This window comes from Myotis brandtii, unplaced genomic scaffold (genome assembly GCF_000412655.1).
Source record: "Myotis brandtii unplaced genomic scaffold, ASM41265v1 scaffold304, whole genome shotgun sequence".
NCBI lineage: Eukaryota > Metazoa > Chordata > Mammalia > Chiroptera > Vespertilionidae > Myotis > Myotis brandtii.
In genome coordinates this window covers 3,207,770-3,221,489 of record NW_005361607.1, presented here as the reverse complement: position 1 = coordinate 3,221,489, position 13,720 = coordinate 3,207,770, and the positions used below count along the sequence as shown (strand labels likewise).

Below are 13,720 nucleotides of genomic sequence, written 5' to 3'. Positions count from 1 at the left end.
TCTTTGGTGCTGAGATGGGTCTCCTCTAAGAAGGCAACTTATAGTTGGGTTTTGTTTTTTAATCCATCTACTCCATGCCTTTTGATTAGTGAGTTCAGCCCATTTCTATTCAGGGTGACTAGTGATATATGTGGACTTACTACTGCCATGTTAGCTTTTGATTTCTGATTGTTCTGTGTCTTCATTGTTTCTTTCCCCTGTGTTTCTGTCTGCTACTTTAGTTTGGTGGTTTTCTATGATGTTTTTCTCCATTTCCTTTTTTTGTTTGTTTGTTTCATGTCTGAGCTCTGGATTTTTGTTTTGTAGTTACCATGAGGCTTGTATAAAATATCTCAGAGATAAAATAGTCCTTTTTATTCTGATAGCGTTTTATCTTCAATTGCCTAAACTTCAGTTGCCTCCTTTTTATGTTTTTGTTGTCACAAATTATCCCATAATATATTTGTGTTTATTATCAAATTGAAGTAGCTAAAGTTTTTAATGCATTTCCCCCTTTTAACCTTTGTTATATTTAAGTGTTTAACAACCGAAAGAGTTGTGATTTCCTGCTTCTGCCAGACACCTTCCTCAAAATATTTTGTCTTTTTCTTTTAGGTTGAAGAGCTCCTTTCAACATTTCTTGTAACGCGGGTTTCATAGTGGTAATTTCCCTCAGCATTTGTTTGTCTGGTTAGCCTTTATTTCCCCTTTATGTCTAAAGCAGGGGTGGGGAACATCTGGCCCACGGGCCATATAAGGCCCACAAAATCATTTGGTCTGGCCCTGCCAAGGCAATCCTAGGCAGGATTTGAGGTTCAATAAATCTAGGAGCTTTCTTCATAGCAACATAAATTTATATTAAGTGAATGTTATAAATATCCAAATGGCCCTTGGCAGAAAAGAGGTTCCCCAGCCGTGATCTAAAGGATAATTTTGTTAGAGTGTACGTGGCCAGTGATTTTCTCTCTCATATTCTCTCCATCCTGGCCTGTAGGTGAGAAATCTGATGATAATTCGATCGGGTTTCTTTTGCAGGTTACTGTCTTTTTTTCCATGGCTGCCTTGAAAATTCTTTGTCATTAACTTTTGGGTTTTAATATAACCTTTTGAAGAAGGTCTCTTTGCATTGAGGTAATTAGGTGTTCTGTTAGCTTCTTGTACTATCCTGTTCCCTTTTTCCTCTCTTCTGGAATGCCCGTTATCCTTATATTGCCCTTTCTAATGGAGTTCAGTTGTTCTCATGGAGTTTTTTCATTTTTTAAAAATCTTAGTTTTCTCTACTCCTCAACCGGAATAATTTCTAGATTTCAGTCTTTGAGCGAGCTAATTCTCTCTTTATGATCTGTCTGCCTTGTTTCCAATTCTTTCTAATACATTCATCTTATTTATTGAGTTCTTCAGTTCCAGAATTTCTTCTTTTTTTTTTTAGAGTTTCAATCTTTTTGGTAATGTACGCCTTCTGTTCATTAATTTTATGCTTGATCTCATTGACCTTCCTTTCCAAGTTTTCTTGTATTGTGTTGAGTTTCTTCATGACTGCTATTTTGAATTCTCTGTCATTTAGATACAGTCTACCATGACTTTGAATTTGGTTTCTAGAGAATTGTCATTTTTTTTTTTTTTTGTGATACCATGTTATCTTGGTTGTTCATGGTGTTTGATGTGTTGTTCCTCCTCTGGAGCAGTTAAGTAGTGAACACATTTCCTGTTTAGGTACCATTTTGATTTTAACAATTCAGCAGGTTGATAATTAGAGGTCTTATTTTCCAATAGGAGGTGCTATAATGTGTTTCAGTTTTCTCTTACGCACTACTTGTGTCTTTCTGCTCTCTGGTGCCCGGTGCTGTTGGCATCATTGTGGTGGTGGAGTGGAGGGCACCACTGCGGTTGTGGAAGTTGCTGCTTGGGGGATAAGGGTGGTGGGTGCCCCTATGTCCAGGTTGCCGGAGTCTTGGGTCACCACTACCATGGCAGGGGGAGTGGCTCATTTGCAGCTTCTAGAGCCATTATTATTCTCTGGACCATGGCTCCCTTCATCTTCAAAGCCAGCAATAGGGGGCTCATGGCTCATGGCTCAAAGGTCTGCCTCTTCTTCCACTACTTCTCTGGCTGGCTCTTCTAAGGGCCTATGCAATTAAATAGGGCTCACCTGGATAATCTCCCCATTTTAAAGTCAGCAGCCTTAATTTTATCTATAAAGTCATGTAACATATTTACAGGTATAATGCCAGCCAGGGCATGAAGATCATGGAGGCCACCGTTCTGCTTACAACAGCCACAGAACAGGAAGGGAATGGCCTAGAAGATCTCAGGTAACAAAATTTTATACTAACCGCCACTGAGACTAGAAAACAAGCAATGCAGATGGGATCCTATGTACTACCAGTAATGGTAACTATCCATATTTATACTAGTATACCTAAAAGTAACTTCTTGAAAAACACTGTACTTTAGTCCTCATTAATGACACATCAAAGTCAAGACATACCAGATTTCAATTTGCTTTTCCAAACTTAGAAGAAGGAATTTGTATTGATTAGTAAAAATGCTTTTCCTTTATTTCCTAAATTCCACGGGTAGTGCATGCTTACTGTGGGAAATTTGAAAAGTACAGGATGTTTGAAGAAGAGGAAAAGAAATCATCCTAACCCTGTTACCCAGAAACAACTACGTCTTAGGAATTTGTCATTAAATATTCTTCTTTTCCCCTCTTCCTATTCTTCCCCTACAATCTGTGTTCTAAAAGTTCTGAAGGTGTGCAAGAAAGGGCCCAGTCAGCAGATGCTATGTCATCTTGGAAAACCAAGTGTTTCACAGAAGTCTCAGGAAGAAGGGAAGGTTTTGTCAGTGCATGTTAACAGGTGGTTGGTGACTTGGCCGATAAATGAATTTGTGTGGGCCAGTGTGAGTCTCTGTTAGGGTCAAGTACATTTGTATGGTTTTTATCTGACAGAATGTTATATTTACTGATATGTTTTCATGCAGAATTAAAAGTAAAATAGAGACATGACATTACTGAAGTCTCAGTTATGATGAGTTATGATGTTTACATTAGAGAATCTTACAGATCAATAGAGTGAGAAATTTAGGTATGATTTAAGGAATGGAAGAAATGTGGCTGACAGTGAAATAGAAACAGTCACATTGATTATGGATTAGAGGCAATTATTTTTCCTAAAAATATAGTTCATATCGACAAATAGTAATGAGGTACTAGTTTATGTTAAATCAAATGGTTTATACTTTAAAAACACAGGAAAATGTTCAGTTTTAAAATCCCGTTAAATACAGGGCATCCCAAATATATGTATACACATTTTAACAGCTGATAGCGCAATTTTGAAAATGAAATTATTTTCATAAACACTGCCTTTATAATTATTCAAAGGTTATATATACATTTTTTTGGGGGGGGGGCACCCTATATATCTATGTAAAAGTACTTACATCCCAGCCATTTTTTTCAAGTCTTAAGATTTGAATTTCAAAACACATTTTTTGTTTTCAACATCTTCCAACCTCAAAAAAGGCCAGGTACTGAAATAACAGCACTTATACAGTATTCTGAATTAAAGATTTTAGGACACTTATTTATACTATTACATTGCAGCCTGACAACAACCCCTGTGAAGTAGATAAGGTGAGTGTTGTTAGCTGTTTTACTAATGAGAAAATTGAGACTTTGAGCTGAGACATGGAATTAGAACAAAAGGTCATGTGAGGAGATGGGACAAATCCATCTCAGTTAAAATTTAGTCCTGTTGCCACTGCAGAATTATTGCATGAAAGGTCTCTGCTCTGCATAGCCCTGTCTTCTCTTTCACTTACCTCCTTGCCCACTGTAACAGGTCTGGCCCGAGGTGTGGGAGAGGGCTGTGGTTGCCCTGCCTCTCACTGAGTAGGTACATTTAGTTTAGGGGATCCAAGCAGAAATATATTTCCAATTTGGGTACCATCCAAGAAATCTTGGAGTCATTCCCTAATTCTTCCTCTTACCTTTGTAATATCTCTAGTGAGGCTCCTGCCCTATATATTTTTATTGCTGTCTTATGGTCAAATGCTCTTTTGCCTAGAATATTGCAAAAGCACCTAGTCTCTCCTCTCTCTAATATATCACCCATATTGCTGGGGTTGTTTTTTTCTTTTCTCTCTAAACATCTGGCATTGCCTTCCTGTTTAAGACCTTTGAGTAAGCACTCTGTCATATTCTAGCCCCAATTTACCCCATTCCAGCTCTTGCCATGTCCCTTCAATTTCTTCCTGGTCACCAGATAGTGTGGATTTTCTATCTCTGCCTCGTCTAGCAAATACATGTGTGGTTAAAGGCCAAGCTTCAGTGTTGCCCTTCTTACTCTTTGACACATTTCATTCATACCTATTTCCCTCTCTAAACACTGTAATACTTTTGATTCTTGTCTCTAGAATAAGCTTAGCCTTTATTGGCAAGTGCTATTTGGAACTTGAAAAAGGAAATAAAAGAACCTAGAAGCTTATGAAATAATCTCACAGTATATAAAGGATGTGGCCATGGAGTAAATTCACACCCTGGAACGCTAGAATCACCCTGCTTAGCAGACAGTGTACATCATTTGAAATACAGAATGTTATTAACAGCTTACTTTTCATTACTTTCATATAAATTCTATTATTTAAATAAGTGTTCAGGCATAGACAAAATATTACTTATTTTTGGACAACAGGGTATTTTAAACCAATACAGCATATATTTTCTTTAAGTATATTGGGTGGATTTTCAGTATACTATTTCCAAAAGAAACCCGTTTTGAGTCTGATTTTGTGACAAAGCAGAACACTTATACCTTGAGCTGTAATTGTACTTTGAGTATAAAATGGTTGCACTATTATTTTAGAATTAAATTACACCCATTTTAAATGTACAGCATCTTTTAGTACGTTATAAACACTTGTGTACTCATATGGGAAGCACACTAACCATCTGTACAACTGACTAGGTAGTGCCATAGGCATGATTGCTAACTTCAGATGTGGCTCATTGAGTAAGTGCTCAAATGCTAGCACACACTTTCCCATTCTCTGAGCCAGCAGTAAGATAGACATGGAAAGATAACCTTTTGGGAGTAAAATCAACTAAATGTGGAGGATTTGTTTGTTTTCTCTTCTGAGTTCCTAACGAACGTTTCCACCATCTCATTTTGACATGTAAACTGATGGGAGCAGGACCAGTATCTCAGACCTGGTTCTCACTTGTGCATGGTACACTGGATGTGGATCTTCCTAAGGTGAACAACCTTGAGGCCTAAGAAAAAATAGAAATATATTTTGAAATGTAAATAGTGGAGTACTGAACAGGAGATTTCTGGGGCATTTCTTACCCTGTTTAATATTTGTACGCTCCTTTAAAATGTTTATAAATATGCTCTGTAGAGCTGGATAACACACTCAGGAGACAATAATAGACAATAATAAAGTCTCTTACAAAGTAATTTTTATAGAATAGGGCGTCACATATCTAATTTTCAGGTGTGTTCCTGAATTGTAAATAAATTGAGTAGTATTTCCTTGAAATGAATGTATACAACAATGTGGTAAGTGTTTAGAATTCATTATTTGAAGTACAAAATCAAACCACTTACTTGAAATCTAGATGTTCAATTAGCACATATCCATCTATAGAAACAAAAATCTAAGTTATAGAGAGAATGCTTTGAGATTTTTTTTTTTAAAACAGTGAAATTTTGGGGGCAATGAGCCAGTAACTTACATTTGCCTTTAGAATTGCGGCATATCACTAGATTTTCTTCAGTGACATCAATGACGTCCAGTTCTTCTCCAGGGGTTATTCGCAAATCAAAGATCCCATTTCTTGAATTCCTGGAACACGCCACTGCTGTGTTGATGACAGTAATCTCTTTATCATACTGGAATGAGAAATCACTAATCAGACTGTGCTTGCATCGTTTTCCTTTCATTATAATAAAATCAATGGAGGAAGTAATATAGTAGTAACTACAATATAAACTCAAGATGCTAGATATTAATTTGTTAAGGGAATAGAAAATAATAGCAAAACAATCATTGAAAGGAATGTTATTTAAGGAAATAATGGTAAAATGCCACAATCTTATATTTGCTTGGTAAGATCGCATTTTCATTGTTTTCACATCCATTATCTAATTGTGCTTGAATGCATTCTGGTGAATGAGAACGCTGTAACATAGGTATACATTAAATACTGTGGATAGTAATGTTAATTGTTCCAAACCCAGGAAAGGAGAAGTTTACAAAAAAGGGTGGAGGTGGGAGAGAAAACTCTTAGAATTTATAATGTTCTTACATACTCTCCACCTTTCCCCTCTGGGTGGATTTATATATTTCTATATATAGCTAAAATAGTAAGAATAGGTGTGGGGGAAATTCCCACTCTCCTTCTGTGGTCAAAGTCAGGGATTTGTGGAAAAAAAACCCCAGAAAACTTGATTGATATTGGTTGAGCAATTCAATATCTGACCTTAGGGGTAACTAGCTGGCCTATACATTTATAGGTACATCACCTAAGTATTGAGATCCCTTGACTGAAAAAAAGAGAAATGTTCCAGAATATATAGCTTATATTGACAGGTGTCACTTTACCAAATTTGGGTGGCCAAACTTCTCCCTTTGCTCAGGACAGTGTTTATTTACAGATACTTGTTATTTAAGATGAGGTATGCCTCCTTCCACTCTCAAAGTCTCCTGAATTTGGATGATGAATTTTAAGATCACCCTACACCAAGTGGGATCTGATCCAAAAGACAGATTTGTATTATAGAGTAATGGCTTCTTAAGTGATTTCTTACCCTTTCTAGGCCATTGTTCACTGTGAGTACACAGTGATTTCCTAAAACGCAAATCAGATTAGGTCACCACTCTTCACTGCTTTCAGGATCAGAATAACATTTCTTAGCTTGATATTCAAGGTCCTTTGCACATTGTCATTCCCATGCCCCCATTTCTGTCTCTTTTATTGAAGCCACATCAAGCTATATGATAATCCTGAATATACCACATACCTTTCATATTTCCATGCCATTGCTCATGCTGTTTTCTCTGCCTGGATTACCTTTTTTTTTCCCTCTTAACCACCCTGCATGAAGACTTTCATCACTGCTCTGTATAATTTACTGTTTTAATTGCATCTTGTATATACTCCTGTTACAGCATTATAATACACATTTGTCCTATAAAATGAGAGTGTAAGGTAGTTTTATTCATCCTGTACCTTCAATGCCTGGCACAAATAGTTTATTATTTGAGCTGAATAAAAGTTATTGAAATGGAATACTTTTTTTTCTGATGGGATATCAAGGAAGGCTATCATAGGTAATGAGGATGGATGGGATTATACACATGGAAAATGGAATTTCTGTCCCATCCGAGTTCAAGTACAGTATGTGTGTGTGTGTGGTGGGTTGGGGGCGGGGATCACTAGATGGGATGTCTGGGGTTTTTTCAACAAGAAATTTTACTGATTTTTCAACTAGTCAAATAACATGACAATTTGCAGGAGACAGTTTCATGCCACAGTTAAATAGTATGAAACTGTCTACAGCAAACTCATGTGTCTTCATGACATGAGGAGTTGTATATGCCACTTTACAAAGCCTTAAACTTTACCCACTTGGTAATGGGGAACTTTTGAAAGTTTTTAGGCAGAGACATAACTTGGACAAATTTTATGAGCAGGATGTACACTCCGTCTCTCTCAGTCCAGCGACTGGCACATGGGAGGTGTTCAGTAAGTTCCTAAGTTAATAAATTCTTACTGTGGTCATATATAAAGCCAGAAGGTAGAATCGTTCGATTCGTTTGGAATTATAGGAAAATGCCCACGGACTCTGTGACAGGGCAAGAGGCCAGGAGCTGCAGAGGCTTCACCCACTTCTTCACTGTTCATGTATTTGTTCAGTGTCTCACTCATGCACTGAGCAGTATTTCACCAGTTTATGTTGGGAGCTGGGGAGCAAATCTGAGTGAGACAAAATCTCTCCTTCAAAAGGGACTTGAGAGTTTTAGTTCCCAATGGGCGTGTGTGCACAGGTTGTAACACCGTTGATCTGTGTAACAGGTGTGTGTGTAATGTGTGTGCTGAGGGAGTGACTTCACCTGGAGGAATTGGGCAAGAGTGGGTGACATCTGGACAGAGCACCTTAGGACTTTTTCTAGGCAGAGGAAGTAGCATATACAAAGGCATGATAATACAAGAATGCATCAAGAAAACATAAAAATACCAGCTTTTTAGTCAGAAATCATGTCTGAATCAGGCAGGGGTGCAACATCCTGTCAGAATCTTTATAAACAGAAGTTTCTAGCCTGTAATATTGTTGTTTTTACCTTCAGAGGAGAACATACCTCAAATCTTTCTCTAAAAAGCTTTTCTCTTTCCATTCTCTTTTCTAAGTTTTGCTTCTTGGTTCTGAAGAAATTTCTAGGCGATAGACTGGCAAGAAAAATGCAGGCAGGGTTGAATGTACTATCCTATATAATAAAAGGGTAATAGGCAAATTGACCAAATGGCAGAACAACCGGTTGCTATGATGCACACTGACCACGAGGGGGCAGATGCTCAACAGAGGAGCTGCCTGCCCCCTGATGGTCAGTGCGCTCCCACAGGGGGAGCACTGCTCAGCCACAAGCCAGGCTGACGGCTGGCGAGTGCAGCGGCCTGCCTCCGCAGCAGCACTGAGGATATCCGACTGCAGTTTAGGCCCGCTCCTGTGGACATCCCCCGAGGGCTCCCGGACTGTGAAAGGGTGCAGGCCAGGCTGAGTGACCCCCACACCTCCGAGTACACGAATGTCATGCACTGGGCCTCTAGTATACTAGTAAAACTCTTAAGTTTCTAAATTTATAAAGTGTTCCTATTTCAGTAAAAATTTAGGAATTTTTTTGTTTATAATTTTATATATGTTTTATACACAAACCATAGCAGATTGTCAAAACAACTGAACCAAGCAATACCAGTTCTTTCCCCCTGCAATTAACCATTTTTATTTGACAGCAAGATAACTTTGAATAACATCTAATTGGTTATAAACAATTTGCCCTAGCCGGTTTGGCTCAGTGGATAGAGTGTCAGCCTGCAGAGTGAAGGGTCCCAGGTTCAATTCCAGTCAAGGGCACATGCCTGAGTTGCAGGCTTGATCCCCAGTAGGGGGCGTGCAGGAAATAGCCAATCAATGAGTCTCTCTTATCATTGATGTTTCTATCTCTTTCTCCCTCTCCTTCCTCTCTGAAATCAATAAAATGTATTAAAACAAAAAAAGAAAAACAATTTAAGTTACATGAGAAACTTCTCTGAATCAGATTCTCTGAAAGAAGAAACTTACATAACATTATAAATATTCCCACTCATCCTCAGATTAATGGAAACCACTTAGAATAAATGGCTCACATATTGTGGTTTTCCAAGTTTTGAAACCTAATTGGGGAATCAATCAGAGACCTCTCCAGTTTGCTGAATGATTACGGAGAAGACAGAATTAAGAAAATAAAGCAAGCTGCCACAAAATGTATGCAACAATTTCAGGACATAAAAGTGGATAACCCAGCCGAAACCGGTTTGGCTCAGTGGATAGAGCATCGGCCTGTGAACTGAAAGGTCCCAGGTTCGATTCCGGTCAAGGGCATGTACCTGGGTTGCGGGCACATCCCCAGTAGGAGATGTGCAGGAGGCGGCTGATCGATGTTTCTCTCTCATCGATGTTTCTAACTCTCTATCTCTCTCCCTTCCTCTCTGTAAAAAATCAATAAAATATATTTTAAAAAAAAAAGTGGATAACCCTACAGTAGAGGCTGACTATGCTTTTACTGCCTTTTCCTCCCTCCTGCTCTTCATTTGGGGGTTGGAGCTTCATTTTAGTTGTTTAATGTACTGACAGAGGGAAACAGGTTCTATCAAGTTTTATGTAGAAGCATTACTTATATGTTCCATTCCACAGTCACTGCCATGTTTTAGGCAATGGCAGTTCTCATCTGATATTCAAGGTTCTATGCACAGTCATTCCCATGTCCCCTCTTGTCTTTCCTTCTGCGAATCTACCTGCAGACCTGTCTTCAGTCATCTTTCTAAAATCTAATTGACCGCCTCACTCTCTTGCTTAAAAACTTTGAATCTGTCTTTACTGCCTCAGAGATGAAGTCCTAGTCCCATGGTACACAGGGCACTTTAGAATCTGGCCACAGTCTGCCTTCCAGCTGCCCTGTTCCTGCTACATGCAAAGTCCACGTGGGGCATCTTACAGGTGGGCTATCCTACCCAGGACTTTAGACCTGCCACATCCTTCCCAGCGTCTCTGAAAATGTGCCATCTTACATTAATAAAGGGAGAGTGAAAAGATTGTACTAATATAGAAAGCATTTTTTATTGGTAGAATAAATTGGTAGAAATTATTTTAAAAAAGAGTCAGGAGCACATGGAAATTGATACATCCATCTACAGGAGTAATGATAATCTCAACATACTGCATTTAAAAATTTACCATATTTTCAAATTTACTCAGTTGAGAATAAAAACTATTATATCAGTTTGTTGTAAGAATTAAAAAACACTAGAAAATGGTTTTCTAAAAAGACTTACATGCAGTCATTAAAATACTAAGAAGCTGTCTGTGGGGGGTGGGCAGTAAGAAATTCTATTTCCTCTCTTGGAATTCTGTTTTGCTATGCTATGAAGTTGAAGGTGGGAAGTGCTTTCTAGTCTGTGAATACATCTTTCCTACTTGGGAAAAATAAATTACATCAAGTCTAAACCCAAAGAAAATAAATATAAAGGAAGGGTCATTGTATGCTGTCCTCTGAGTTTAAGTTTGGCATAGGCTAATGTCTTATTTCTTTTGGGGTGCCCCTTGTAGGACTTTTCTAGACAGGTTTCCCAATGCAGACAGACCACACAGTGTTCCCAGCATAATGACTATTTAGACAAGGATTTCCCGAAGACATTGGTTAAACAGTGGGCCTCAGAGCTGCCCCATCTCCTAGTAACTGAGGTGAAGGCTGGGGCACTAAGCACCAAGTCACCACCCAAGACAGTGAAAAACATTGCCTCCCCCTAAGCCCACCGAATCCAACTGGGAGCTTGAATCACATGAGGGAAGGTTAGATTTTGAGTTGATAAAACAGTATTTTGTAAATTAACACTAATGTAGACATAACTAGAATTATATTGTGTTTTAGGGAAGTCAGTCTTATGATATGACACCGAGTTTCATATATGTTCAGACTGGTATATTATATAAGGTTTGTCTTGTAGGGGGAAAATCTTTTCAGCCTTAAAGAAGACTGGAAGGTTTTCATTGTTTGATAAGGGCTGGTTTGAAATCTTTCCTCACTTCCCATTCGCCAAAAGCAGAGACTATGTAGATAAATGTGTGCTGCTCTTTACATTTTCATATTCTGTGTCTCTTCTAATCCCCTCAACTGTACCATCATTTAGGTGTGGCAATTCTCATTGTGCAGATGAAGAACCTGAAAATCAAATGTCCTGACTGCCTAAGTGTATGCAGCTGGTGAGAGGAATAGCCTGGAGTGGAGAAGCTGTAAAGTAGGCACACCTGTGCACTTACCTTTCTGATCCTTGAGCATCTTTCTTCTCTTTTTCCCCCTTTGGCTTAAAAAACTTGGGTTTCCAAGTTTTTACTTTATCTTCATCCCTGAAGAGAAAAATATTTTTGAGCAAGTCAATCAAGATGGAATTAAAACAGTTATGGAACCATCCGTACTTTCTGGGTAATTGTTTTACAAAAAATATTTAGAAGTTATCTAGAAGTATATTTTGATTCTATGGCAACCTCAGATAGCAGATATTTTAGGTTTTGCAAGGCCTAACACCTCTGGGGTAACCACTTAATTGGGCCAGTGTGACCGTATTTACAAAAAACAAGTGGCCAGCTATATTTAGCCCACAGACCACAGAGAGCTGACCCCCTGATCTGTGGCAATCCACATTGGAAACCAGCAGCAAGCGATCAACCTGCTTATAATCATACTTTCTCTCCTTTCTGAGCCTCAGTTTCTGTGCCTCTACTAGTAAAACATGAATAATAACATTAACTTCCATGATGAGAAAAAACTAATCCAACTAGTGCTTAGCATTAGCAGGGAAGGAATCAGGGAGGGAGGGAGTATTGTAGAAAGAACTGACACTTTCTGAGAACTATGTGCCAAGCCTTATGCTTTTACACGTTAACTGACTTGTCACAGTAAGCATCCATTAAAGTCGTCATTCATAAAGGGTTACAGAGGAGGTAATAGTGATCAGAGAATATCATGGTCACAGAAATAGTGGCTTTGAACCCAGGTGCCTTTGCCTCAAGTCTATGGCATAGCTGCTGCTTCAAAACGTGTTTTTTTTTTTTTTTTTTTTCCTTTCTGGTATGACAAAATTACCAGCATCTCCATCATTGTTATGAGCAGAACAGGACCCTGCTCCGTCAACCATCTGGTATCTGCACATCTGAACCTTAAATAACTCTTCATCCAGTAAATTAGAAGCACAGGGTATTATGTCACAGGAATCTTGGAGATTTTCAGTGACTTTGTGTCACCCTTCCCTTCAGAGTATGGTCACAGGTGTCCAACAGCATGTCAAGGACTCAGCATTTGATCAGCTAGGGAGATGCAGCTTAGAAAGTCTTTTAAGAAGCCTTCCAGGACTTGTGGAGGGAGCTTCAATCCTTCTCTCCTCTCAACATCTGTTGCCTTTGAAGTCTACAACATGGAGCTCAGTAATCACTGCTTTCTGTCTAATGGCCAGTTGTTTCATCTCTCCACTTCAGGCTCCCAGAAAATGGGATCCAACTATATATTCCAGTGTGTCTATGCCAGGCATAGAGCGATGCTTGGTGAGAATGGGCATGGCTGTTTGGAAGGGGCTACAGCTGTGAGGGCAGGAAAGGGGCAAGGCAAATGCCTACTTAAAAGCTTATTTTCTTTACTGATTATAAAGCAATATATTCTGAGTATTTAAATAATGAAGCAGAAGTAGAAAAGAGACAATATAAGCATTATCTGACCTTTCAAGGACATCTAAGTTTCCTTCCAAACATTTTCCAAACCCTTTCAGAAACTGAATGGAGATCACTCCGATACATACAATTTTTCATTCTGCTATTTTTCAGTTGTCATAGTGCAAGCATTTCTCCATGTCATTGAAAATTATTTAGTATATATTTAATACATATGTTAATGTTTATGTAGAGTACTATACTATAACCTATATATATAAAAGCCTAAGCGACAGGCCGACTGGCCAGTAGATATGATGTGCACTGACCACCAGGGGGCAGACACTCAACACAAGAGCAGAAACCACAGGCATGGAAACATGGTACAGACTGATGAATCTCAGAGGGAAGGGGGGAGGGTGGGAAGAGATTAACCAAAGATTTTACATGCATACTAGAGGCCCTTGTATGGATTCATGCACCGGTGGGGTCCCTCAGCCTGGCCTGCAGGGATCAGGCTGAAACTGGCTCTCCAACATCCCCCGAGGGGTCCCAGATTGTGAGAGGGCATAGGCCAAGCCAAGGGACCCCACTGGTGCATGAATGCGTGCACTGGGCCTCTAGTCTACACTAATAAAAGAGAAACATGGTAATTAGCATACGGACGCTACCCTTCCCATTGGCTAATCAGCATATCCTTATGCAAATTAACTGTCAGCCAAGATGGCGGCCAGCAGCCATGCACTGAAGCGAACAGGGAGGCTTGCTTGCTCCAGTGA

The 13,720-nt window shown here is 39.0% G+C and overlaps 1 protein-coding gene across 4 annotated transcripts in view; it reads right to left on the bottom strand.

The window, feature by feature from the left end:
• Positions 1 to 1,965: 1,965 nt before the first annotated feature.
• LOC102264243 (chromosome unknown open reading frame, human C1orf168) overlaps positions 1,966 to 13,720 on the bottom strand; it is a 110,577-nt gene continuing 98,822 nt past the window's right edge. For 3 of the 4 annotated variants that reach the window (XM_014542570.1, XM_014542569.1, XM_014542571.1), the window contains exons 16-19: positions 11,562 to 11,648; positions 8,350 to 8,437; positions 2,376 to 5,879; positions 1,966 to 1,976 (exon numbers count right to left, since the gene is read on the bottom strand). In XM_014542570.1, coding sequence (XP_014398056.1) covers positions 5,610 to 5,879; positions 8,350 to 8,437; positions 11,562 to 11,648 — 445 coding nt within the window. In that variant the 3' untranslated portion in view covers positions 1,966 to 1,976; positions 2,376 to 5,609. The remainder of the gene's footprint in view (positions 1,977 to 2,375; positions 5,880 to 8,349; positions 8,438 to 11,561; positions 11,649 to 13,720) is intronic. The other variant, XM_014542573.1, reaches the window with a different exon arrangement.